Source organism: Austrofundulus limnaeus, unplaced genomic scaffold, assembly GCF_001266775.1.
Source record: "Austrofundulus limnaeus strain Quisiro unplaced genomic scaffold, Austrofundulus_limnaeus-1.0 Scaffold412, whole genome shotgun sequence".
Taxonomy (NCBI): domain Eukaryota; kingdom Metazoa; phylum Chordata; class Actinopteri; order Cyprinodontiformes; family Rivulidae; genus Austrofundulus; species Austrofundulus limnaeus.
In genome coordinates, this window is record NW_013952814.1 from 150,628 (window position 1) to 162,215 (window position 11,588).

General features: G+C 39.8%; 2 protein-coding genes across 2 annotated transcripts in view; one reads left to right on the plus strand and one right to left on the minus strand.

Moving 5' to 3' along the window:
- The window catches only part of hnrnpub (heterogeneous nuclear ribonucleoprotein Ub), a 13,060-nt gene extending 4,327 nt beyond the window's left edge, over nucleotides 1-8,733 (plus strand). The window contains exons 3-14 of the mRNA XM_014024191.1: nucleotides 3,597-3,676; nucleotides 3,797-3,936; nucleotides 4,078-4,177; nucleotides 4,383-4,495; nucleotides 4,632-4,895; nucleotides 4,984-5,103; nucleotides 5,193-5,321; nucleotides 5,419-5,587; nucleotides 5,681-5,983; nucleotides 6,097-6,371; nucleotides 6,480-6,617; nucleotides 7,450-8,733. Of these exons, the coding sequence (XP_013879645.1) occupies nucleotides 3,597-3,676; nucleotides 3,797-3,936; nucleotides 4,078-4,177; nucleotides 4,383-4,495; nucleotides 4,632-4,895; nucleotides 4,984-5,103; nucleotides 5,193-5,321; nucleotides 5,419-5,587; nucleotides 5,681-5,983; nucleotides 6,097-6,371; nucleotides 6,480-6,617; nucleotides 7,450-7,500 (1,882 nt within the window). The 3' untranslated portion in view covers nucleotides 7,501-8,733. The remainder of the gene's footprint in view (nucleotides 1-3,596; nucleotides 3,677-3,796; nucleotides 3,937-4,077; nucleotides 4,178-4,382; nucleotides 4,496-4,631; nucleotides 4,896-4,983; nucleotides 5,104-5,192; nucleotides 5,322-5,418; nucleotides 5,588-5,680; nucleotides 5,984-6,096; nucleotides 6,372-6,479; nucleotides 6,618-7,449) is intronic.
- Nucleotides 8,734-10,497: 1,764 nt separating this feature from the next.
- lft1 (lefty1) overlaps nucleotides 10,498-11,588 on the minus strand; it is a 2,397-nt gene continuing 1,306 nt past the window's right edge. The window contains exon 4 of the mRNA XM_014024194.1: nucleotides 10,498-11,119. Coding sequence (XP_013879648.1) covers nucleotides 10,795-11,119 — 325 coding nt within the window. The 3' untranslated portion in view covers nucleotides 10,498-10,794. The remainder of the gene's footprint in view (nucleotides 11,120-11,588) is intronic.

Below are 11,588 nucleotides of genomic sequence, written 5' to 3' on the forward strand. Positions count from 1 at the left end.
CCGCAGCACTTCCCGACGCTGATTGAAGCGCGTCCACCATAGACTTTGCATGTAAACCTGATGATCCTGATGCTGAAATCGCGTTTGGTGTGAACGCASCATTATGCACCCTTTCACACTCATCACTGTGATCTGTATAAACTGGTGGGCTGACCCTCCCTTCACACCCGGCACCTCCATCATTGGTTTCTCTTCATATCCAAGACAATCCTGGGGACAACAGGTTGTCACAATCTGATTGTCAGCAAAAATCTCATTGTAATTTAATAAGTAGGCTAAATTGTCCTGTATACAAAGTTTAAACAGTATATGCAAATGTTCTCAGTCAACAGGTTTCAGGAGCTGCTTGAGTAAAACTTCCTACTCATCCTCTTCTTTGAAATAGAGAGCAAAAATAAACATTCACAAGCTTTCTGCTTAAACATTTTCATCTAAATAGGAGTGTACTGTGTACATGACCTTATTAAAAGTTACAGTTTAGTGTTCTTAGGACTGAAGACTTTCTGAGGAAAGAGGTTTTTAAACATCTCTTCCATCATTTTAGTGTTTTTGACTGATGAGCATATACGTATATTTAAAAAAATTATAGCAGAGATATAAAAAAAATGTACTTTTACTGATTTATTTTTTTAACCAAACTGACAAGTTTCTCCAGTAAAATTATTGTGTAATTTAAAGGCATTGAAACACCTGGTTAAATTTAGAAGATATTTATGATTAACAACAAACACCTGAAGCTGATTCAGAGAACTCTGTGATTTTAGACACCCCCACCCCCCGCAGCTGCGGTCCGCTTGCACCTCCACTGCACCCGCGTGTGATTAATACAGATTTTTTTGCACACAAATTAAGGATATTTGAGTTGATGCTCATTACACGTAACCACCTGGGTTGACATGTGGACTCTTAAGTCCCGGGAAGATCGGGGCCGTGTTGCGCGTGGAGAGGTATAGTTGCTGCCCCTCAGTCAGGTGATTTGTCGCGGTGTTTTTGTGCTCGTGAACACACAGTGTTCTGGTGGAATTGCTGCGAGGTGCTTTTAGAAATAAAATATATATAAAATACGACGTAATCCCCCAGGAAACGCTGAGGGCTTTCCCGGGAGGTGTTCACCTGACTTGAGTAAAACTGACCACCCACCCACAGAGAAAGAAAAAAGGCAGTGCGCACCCACCCTGCTCTGTTCTGATTGGGTAAAACTTTGACTCTGGTTCCCTATTGGGTGAAAGAACCATCAGTTCAATCCCTAGATGGCTTTAACGAGTTTATTTTTTCTCCCGTTCATTTTTACAAATGATGAACACCCGCGGAGGAAAACTTTAACCTAGGTCTTTTTTTTCTTGGTTGTCCACCAGAAAACCGGGAGGCGGGACCTGGTTGTCTGAAACAAAAATGTGTTGTCTCAAACAACCTAAACAATGGTTGTGTCAACCCCTGTTTGCTGATTTAAAAAAACAAACAAACAAAAAAAAAAACAATTCTGAAGGTGTGGCGGCTTTTAGCCGTGGCGGAGCGCCACTTTCAATTACATGTAGGGGAAAACCTGCCTTATCAGTCCTTTTCCAACTTTTCTCATGTTCTCTTTAGCCTCACTGTTTATCATTCAGCTACCAAACACTGTCTTCCAACACATTGTGTGTATTTATTTTTTTTGTTGCTGATACAACAACCAAATATTTCAGTTGTTTTAAAATAATCTCTTCCCCCTCTGTAACATGGGAACAAAATAATTTACCTCTAAGTCCATGCTACGTTCACACCAAACGCGTTTTGAGCAGCCAAAGCAGCCAGTTTACATGCAAAGTCTATGGTGGACACGAGTCTAGGGTCTCGCTGTGCGTCTAGCCCATTTAGCGCAGTGCGCAAGGAAGTGGTAGGTGCGGTAGAGCATTTTCCGTGCATGCAGTGCGTCCAAAGCAGCCGACACTCCAAGTTCAAAAATGTGAAATTTTGCTGCTCAACACGCCGCGTCAACCACTCAGAGAATCATTTTTTCCACGTGGCGGTTTCCTGAATGTTACCCACTAACCTGAAACAGACGGACAGGAGCTCTTTCACTGAAATCGACCGTCAGTAGTTGGTGTTCTGGCTGGAGATATCAGCACCGATGTGGGTCAGCAGCTCGTTAAACTGACCACGGTGTTAAACTGGGCTCAGGACAAAAAATATAGTTTGTCAGCTCGCAGCTCCTGGAGAGGTGAAACTAACTAAATAGACCGCCTCTAAATTATCTGGTGAATTCATTATTTGGTGTGCGCAGCGTTTGCTTGCTCTAAATTTAATAAAGCAAAGTCATTTTCTTTATTTCACTGAAGACAGACCAGGAAAAACTCAAGACGCTCCTCCCTCTTCAGACGCGCATCTAGTCTCTGTCCTGGTCTGAACGTAGTGCGTCCAAGGCGTTGGGTGCATTTTTGCTGCTCAAAACGCATTTGATGTGAACATAGCATAACTCTTAATTCCTCTTATGAACAACAAATCCTGAAGATTTGGAAACATTTGCTCTATTTTTGCCAAAGTTTCCTGGATGGAACCAAATATTATTTAGGCTTGTAAGCTGCAGTTTGCACTGTTTCAATTAAAGGAAACTAATTTTCTCACCGCATCTTTGATTAATTTTGTACAGCTTTAGACTCTAAGTCTCTGTCCAATCAGAGCCAAGTATTGTGTAGTTGGTGCTTTTAATCAGTTTTCAGTTCAATTAATTCAATTCAAGTCTATGGAACAGTCACAAAATGTCACCAAAATCACTCTGTCCCTCTAAAAACATTCAGAAAATCGAATCGTATCAAATCGTATCACTTGAAATTTTTATATTGTATCGTGAGCAGAGTATCATATCGTGAGATAMGTGTATCGCTACAGCCCTAATAWATAGTGGTATGGTAGAATCTTTTGTGTGTATTTGAGGTTGGATTTGAATAATTTTAGAACCTGGTAAAACTATTTTTTATGTCCCAAAATAGTAAACCCAAGAACCGAAAGAGTGTTTTTTGTTTTGTTTTTTCTCGTAGACTGCAAGTGTATCACTTTCATGGCTGTTGGGGTCAATTGCTACAATTGTCTCTGGATTCAGGAAGACTTTAATCATTCCACACCAAAATAAAATGGATCATCTTCCTAGTAAATCTAGTGGATTTAGTTTGTTTGTAATAAGTTAGGTTCAAAATCTCAAACTGCAGCAGCTTTTTTCAACCAGCTGGTGTTGTCCTTGTTATAACAGAAGTTTATGACTTTTTATGTCCGTTTTTCCACACACAATGTTAATTATAACTTCACCTGCTGTGACCAACTCCAAAAACCGTGACAACACAAACACTCCCACCTTAAAAGGATTTGAACATTGTCTAATCAAAGCTAGTGGCAGTGCTTTTTTTCTGTGTATCTTTCACAATATAGATTTCACTGGATACTGCAATGTAAGTACCTGCCAGGGTCCACAATACAGGAAGCCTTCCAAAATATTTGGAGGCTCACTTTCTCAGTCATGTTCTGTTTGTCTTTCCAGTTCCTTCCTCCAAAAAAATTTCAGCTAACGGTCCCCAGCTGCACCCACATGAGAATTGTCTAAATAATCTGCTCTTATCATTTTTCAGTGCCTCGTTCAAGTCTCCTGTACCCCCACTGGAGGAGGAAGATGAGGAGTCAGATGACACTAAAGTCTGCTTGGATACTTGTAAGACTTACAATATTTGTATAGTTTCAACAAAGGACGATGTAAATTTCTGTTATTTTTAAGAACTTTTATACATTTACTGTGTCAGAAGACATATCTTTGCAACTCTGTGTGTTCCAGACAACTGCGACCTGCACTTTAAGGTGTCACGTGACCGTTACAGCGCTTCTTCTCTCACTATGGAAAGTTTTGCTTATCTTTGGTCTGGAGGCAAAGCCACCTATGGTGTGAACCGAGGCAAAGCTTGCTTTGAGCTGAAGGTATGGTAATACCTGATGTTTTAAAATGTATAAACTTTTTTTTACGTTGTACATTAAAGTCACTTATTGTTCAGAGGTTGGTGTATCTCTTAAATTCTGCTGTTTCTGGTGATGTTTAGGTGTGTTGCTTTGTTATTTCAGTTGACAGAAAAGATTCCAGTGAAGCACATTTCCAGCAAAAACTTGGAGATTCATGACGTTCAGGTTGGATGGTCCCTGGCAAATGGCTCACTGCTCCTAGGTCAGTACTATTTTTTTTTTTTTAGCTCCACAGTCTCATAGGTTAATTAGATAAATCACAACCACTCCCTCTGGTGGTTAAAATCAACATGAAATTACTGAATAAATGGTGAGAGGTGATTATTTTGTTYAGCATGTATAAAATCTGAAAAGTGTCTCAATTTCTAACCATCATTACACCTTTCTTGTTTGTTTTTACTGTGAAGGTGAGGAAGAGTTTTCTTATGCCTACTCTTGGAAAGGCAAAAAGACAACTAACTGTGTGACCGAGGACTTTGGAGAAACATTCGAGGAGAATGACACCATCTGTTGTCTCATTGTAAGAGAATGAATTAGATTTGTATTTATTCTAAAACTAAGTGAGATTAGTTTTAATATACTTAAAAGTATATCCTGGCATACATTTTGTAATTCTTTAGCCCTTGTACAAAACTATCTCTGCATCTTTTGTTTAGGATTTTGAGGGGGACGAGGTGGTAATGTCCTTCTCCAAGAATGGCGGTGAACCAGCTGTAGCTTTCCAAGTCCTCAAGGACTCTTTAAATGGCCAGGCCCTTTTCCCTCATGTTATCTGTCGYAACTGTGCCGTGGAGTTTAACTTTGGCCAATTGGAGAAACCGTACTTCCCTCAACCTCAGGGCTACAGCTTCCTGCAGCAGATCCCAGTCAGTGAGCGAGTGCGGGGGCAGAAAGGACCCCAGGTCAAGGCTGACTGTGAGGTGAGCAAAGTGATGACTTTAATACGAAGTTTTTTCATTGTTTTACATGTGTTGGACATAGTTTTTCTCAACCCCTTGTGCTTTGCAGATCATCGCGATGGTTGGTTTGCCAGGCTCAGGGAAAACCACATGGGTGAAGAACCATGTCCAACAGAACCCTGGGAAGTACTACATCCTGAGCAGCGACACCATAGTGGAGAAAATGATGGTCAGTAGAGATATGGCCATTTCTTAGAAAAGACTCCAAATTCTTGCTTTTCATTTGGTTATTTTATATTTATGTTTTAATGAACACAGATGAACAGCTTAAAGCGCCAGTCCAAGGATATTACCAAACTCAGCACCATTTCTCAAAGAGCACCACTTTTCTTGGGAAAATTCATCGAGATTGCTGCCCGCAAGAAGAGAAACTACATTCTGGATCATGTAAGTTTTCTAAGCAAACTAATATTTTCAGTCTAAAATTTTTACATAATATACCTCAAAATTTATTTTATTTTTTAATTTTAATTTTTTTTTCCAGACTAACCTGTCTGCACCTGGCCAGAAGAGGAAGATGTGTCTGTTTGCTGGCTTCCAGCGCAAGGCTGTCGTGGTCTGCCCTTCAGATGAGGACTACAAGCAGAGAGTCCAGAAGAAGGTTGAGGGTGATGGTAAAGAAGTGCCTGAGCATGCGTTGCTTAAAATGAAAGGTAATGTCTGTTTTATTTCAAAGAGCCAAGGTTAATTTTCTCTGAACTTTATCTCTAATTATGTTCTGGTTTATTTTGTTTTTGACACTGCAGGCTTCTTCTCTTTGCCTGAGGAGGGCGAAAGCTTCAGCGAGGTTATCTATGCTGAGCTACCGAAGGAGGATGCGTCTAAGCTGCTGGAGCAATACAAAGAGGAGAGCAAGACCGCTCTGCCTGCTGAGAAGAAGCCCAACCAGGGAAGCACTACTCCCAAAAAAGGAGGCAGCGGCAGTGGCGGACCACGTGATCGTGATCGGGGCCGTGGAGGCAAGAACCAGTTTGGCCGCAGCGGACCTGGACAGCGAGGTGGTGGTGGTGGTCGTGGAGGTTTCCAGAACAGAGGCAGCTTTAGAGGAGGTAAAGTAGCTTTGATAGAAAGTAAATGTTTGAACAGAAGTTTGTGACATTTCTCATGTTGAACACCAGGATTCAAATTCTTACAGCTCAAGCCCACATTGTTCTGTCCACAGCTCCTGGACCACGTGGTGGCTTCACCCGACCTCCTCGTAGCTTTCTGCCTCCCCCACCCCCCTACAGAGGTGGTTTCCCCAGTCGTGGCAGCTTCAGCCGGGGCGGAGGCCCCATTCCCAGTCTTGGTGGATCCCCTAGAGGTGGACCAATGAGAGGAAATATGGGACACAGGGGAGGACCCATGAACAGAGGGGGTCAGATGAACAGAGGGAACATGAGCAGAGGTGGTGGAGGCAACATGAATCGTACTGGAAACCGGGGCCATCCGGGTCAGGTGGGTGGGACCAAATATGGCATCAGTTTTCTGTCACATCACCAAACAGCTGTGGACTTAAATGTCCAAACATGAGGTTATATTTGACTTGCCTGTTGTCCTCTACAGTTCCAGCAGAGAGGTGGCAACTGTGGAAATTATGGCAACAAAAACAGCAACTTTGGTAACAACAGGAACAGTGGGAACTTTGGCAACAGGAACGGCATGGACAAGGCTCAGGCCTTCAACCAGAGCTGGCAGCAAGGGGTCAGTATCTCCACAATCCCTACTTTGGTCTTTAAGTAAAATGTGTAGTCTTATCATGCCATGCTGTATAAAAAATGACAAAAACTAGTCAGTTAAACAACTACTGAGCTAAAAATTGTGGTAGTAGCTGAGTGCAAACCGGTTAAACAAGATCTAGTTTTAAAACTGCCAGTAATTATTGGAGTCAACGTTGTTAGCAAAATATCTCATAAACCACTAGATGGAATTTGGATTTTTTTAGAAAGTAATCGTTGGATGTACATCTGCAACTGAAAACATTTGAAGTCACTCCACTTTAAGATGGCCACCGGAGTTAACTGACTTTAGCTCAGCCACTTTACAGATATTAAGATAAAGTTTGGTGTGGTAGTAGCTAAAAGTCATCCAATTTTAACTGTATAACCTTGAGAGAAAATACCAGAGTTTATATAGACATAGGTTTATGGGTTTCTTAGTTTAAAAATTAGAAAATGCATCAACTATGTCAATATCTATTGGTTTTTCTACCTAAATAACATCTCATATTGTCTAAAACTGATTCGTTTATGTTGGTAGATTCATAGAACATTATTTATATGATCCCTGTTTTTAGTTATTTTATTTGTAATGCACAAATATAAGTAAACAAAATGCAAATGAACATGTCAATAGTAGTCAATTCTGTCGTTTTCTGCGATGGCGATTTCTTCAAGGAATGCCAATACTTCAGTATTACTTCAGTATTACTTCAGTATTACATGTTCACAGATTGTCTTTTGTTTAAATAAACTGTTCTATGAAATACTTTGATCATAAAGTTCTGTTTTAACTCTGAAACCTCTTTCCTGTTCAGTTCTGGAACCAGAAACCCTGGAGCCAGCAGTATCAGCCTGGATATTACTGAGACACTTGTTCTAATGGACTGGTGGTCAACACTGAGAACCCACCGCTAGCCACGGAGCATCACTCTGCCCTGCTTTTTAAGGTTTTTTGTTTGTTTTTTTAGAATCTACTTTCAGTCACCTGAAACCCCACCAATCAAAGATTAAAGCAACATGGAGCAACATTCCATTAGAGGAGACAAGGCAACACAAGTCTAATCAAACCTTTCATAGTGTGGGTTCAGCTTCATTAGTCAGTCATTGTTGTTTTGCCTTTTTATTTTGTTGTATATTTCATTGTGACTGAACCACTTTCAGATGATGTGCTTTTAAAGAAAATGTTTGCTATGTCAGAAACCTCCCAGTGGGACTATTTAAGTTTTATTTTCCCAGGTTTATAAGCATTTTATGTGCTGTGATATTTTTGCTTTCTATTACAAATTGTATTTTTTTTTTTTTTTTGCATAGTTTGTGAATTTAAAAAATGTAATGTTTGAATGGAATCTGGGCTCTATTGTTAAACTGTATACGTCAATGCTATATTAAGGAGAGCCCCAGATAAATTACCGTAAAATTTTTCCCACCATTAAAACTGTAACACTTTCATAGACCTACAATAAACTACTTATTTGCTTTTGTACATTCTTCCTGGCTTATGACTTTGATTTAGTTCAAAGGTGTTGAAAAGACCTTTGAATGAGCAGCAAGCTCCTAACACCTCAGTACTTAAGGATTCTTTTTAGGTGTCGTATTTCTTGTGCTTTAGCTATTTTAGTGTTTAAAAGTATGTTAACTAAACTGTAAAACCAAGCCATTTTTAGCCATTATATTTTTAATTTGTGGTTTGATTTCTTGTTCAGTTTAGAGCATTAAATATGTCGTTCTCAGGAGAAAGGTCTCATCAAGCCTCCATATTTTCTTATTTTGTCATTTCAAGTTTCCAACAGGTTTATAATACCAGAGTTAATCTTTCACCAGCAAACTTTTAAGGGCTGCACAACCACCGTTTTAAAGTCATAAAAATGGCACTATATGTATATTATGGACATGTTTAGAGTTTTTGCTGTGTTTCAACCTCTCCAAGCCTTTTTCTTGGCAGCTGTGTGGCTTGTACATTCAACAGCATACAGCCAGAAACACGAGATTTGATGTTTCAGTTACTTATTCTGACATTTAAGATGTAAATACACCACTAATTTACACATGCATGAATGTTCCTGATTTAACGCAGTAATAAATGTGACGTGAAGAGGAAATTTGTCTCATGTCCTGCTGTTTGATGTACCATTCAGTTCTTTTTTTTATTATACCAAGTAAAACAATTTACTTGAGCAATAGATGGGCTTCTGTGGTGAAATTAACTGTTGTAGATAGCTTTTTGAACAACCTCAGTTTGGAGAAATAAAGGTAAATTTTAACCAGCTTGAAGGGTCCATATCTGTTCCCATAAAAGTCATGAAAGAAGCTTGATTCTACCTTCAAATGTATTAAAAACATGAAAAGTGCTGTATTATGGTAGTGGGGAAAATGGGTGTACTGGCAGGGAGCATAGGTATGAGGAAACACAACCCTGACTTGACAAACCAGGTGCTAAGCAAGGCCAAGACCAAAGGGGTTTCCATGGTCTTCAAACGACTATAGAGGATTTTATAATGCTATTTGTAAAATACTATTTTACAAACCTTCATGTTGCTCTGTGTTTATTATTTCATGGATAGTGCAATTCTTATGACCTTCCTTCAAAAATGCCCCAAGCTGTGCTGGAATTGTTAAAGCCAAGTGCTACTGCCACTGTTCAACAATTTTCATACAAAATTGACAGATATAAAGGTTTATAAAAATTAATTTTAAAAACAATTTCAAACAAATCTTTTGAGACTGGAGTCATATGATGGAAACAATCCAACAGGGTCTTAGCTGTGTTCAGTACTTAGCTCATTTTGACTTGAGGTGGCTCCAAAGGTGAATCAATTGTAGATGTAAATCCAGTGATTAGTCATTGGTCCAGTGGTTCATGARATATTTTGCTACCAAACATACACAGGTCAAACATCTTCCAGTAATAGGTGGTTAATAGCTGAGGGTCATCCTCACAAACTAATAGTAAGAGCTTTGTTTTAAACTTTGGTATTCGGGTAATATGCATTCTTTCAAGAAATGATAGTTTCGAAAGAGAACAACTACGACGAATTGAATTGTGATTCTGGTCTTAATTTCAACTGTAAAGACACAAAGCAAGACTAAATTTAATTTCATTTAATTATCCATCCTTTATTTATACAGAGACAATAGTTAAGGGTTCAAAAAAAAAGCATGCATCAGGCCAAATCTTTTATAGATTTGGATAATTTGCAAATACTCCACAAATTACAATACAACTATAAAACCAGTTCAGTAACTCCTTTATTACAACCAAATTCTATTAGCCTGACAGCAACTAATTAAAACTTCTGAGCTGCTGATRTGGCTTTTGATTTTGATGTTTCACCTCAAGGTTACCCTGCGCCCCCACCTGCCCACCTCTTAAAACTTTCTGGAAGCAGCCCTGCTGTTATTTTTTTACAGAAACACCAGTGTTTCCTGTGTGGATGACAGGTGGGTGGGGGTCATTCGTTCAGACAGCTGATCGTTTTTGTCAGGACAGCATGTTTACCCTAATCAGTGAATGACAGAACCCCCCCACTGAGTCAGCAGAGCATTTGGGTCAGGCTCTGATGACCACCAGGAAAGAGGCTGACTCAATGCGGATTGGCTTTCAGTTTCTGCCGTATGCGCCTGCAAGGCTTCTTATTATTGTAAACAAAGCATTACAAGCAGGCTTGACCATCTTTATCAAAGCCTCTGTGAGGTAACGCATGTCAGATGTCATTAGGGAAATTATTTACTCTGCTCTAAAATTTCCTATGAGTGCAAATCAGAAGGTGAAAGACGAGAGGCTGCTGCTGACTGCATGTGAAGTGATCAGGGAATGTGAACTGAGCACGAGTAGTTCCACTCACAAGACAATCAGGAGCCAAAAGTGAAATAAAATATTTTATTTTTCCAAACATAAAACTTATTCTTAATATGGACAGCTTGAAAAAATAGGAAGAATCGGACAGAATTTGAATGGTTGCACTATAGATTAGTCAACTCGTACAAATTCTTATTTACAAAATAAATGAAAGTGCTTGTGGAGGGAGGTGGCAGCTCTGCGTGTGGTTCACAGCTCTCCCAGAAATGTCCATTTCAATAGAGAATTCTGGACACAGCATTAAATATATCAACATGTAATATCCCAGGAGTTCGTAGTTTTAGGGACACTACAGCTGCTCCCTTCATACCAGCGAGATGTTGTCATGCATGCACGCACACCTCTCCACGATCATGTTGGGGAACTCGGCCACTTCGATCTCAGTGTAGTCCCCCTTCTTCACCAAGTACATGATGGGCAGCGTGGCGCTCTCCGACACCACACACCGCCGCTCCCCATAGCCGTGGTTACGTTTAGGCTGCTTGCAGCCTCCGGTGCACCTGAACGCCTGGTATCCCGCCGGTTCGATGATCCAGTACTGGGTCCAGGTGAGCGCGCGGAAGTCGATGAAGTACTGTTCCCTGCAGCACACGTCTCTGTTTGGGTTTACATCACAGTCGCCACCAGAGCTGAGGGAGAAAGCAGATGGGAATTTACTGAAGCGTTGCCGAAAAAAACTAAAGCTGAGGGGGGGGGAACAAAAGCACGAGGTGGCTCAGGGGCCCTGAATTTCTTAGTTACACCCTTGCACACAAATACACATTTYGATCTTCCTTCAAATAAACACAAGATAACAAAAAAGTCGAAATCATCAAAATAGAGAAGTTTTTTTCTGTCTTGAGTCAGTCATTAATTTGCTTTAACCTTTTTCAAATAAGAAGTCAAATAAAAAAGCATACACAAGTTATAAACATAGATTTGTTTTAAATTAGTCTAAACAATAAAAGCAGCAGTCATACGTTTTTCTCAAAATATGGTCATAAATTAAAATAAATAAGTAAATAAATAAACGATGATTCAATTTCATCATTAAAATCACCAGAAATATTTTAAAAAAAAGCTTTTGTGTCGTTGGGGCATAATCACCATCCTTGGGGG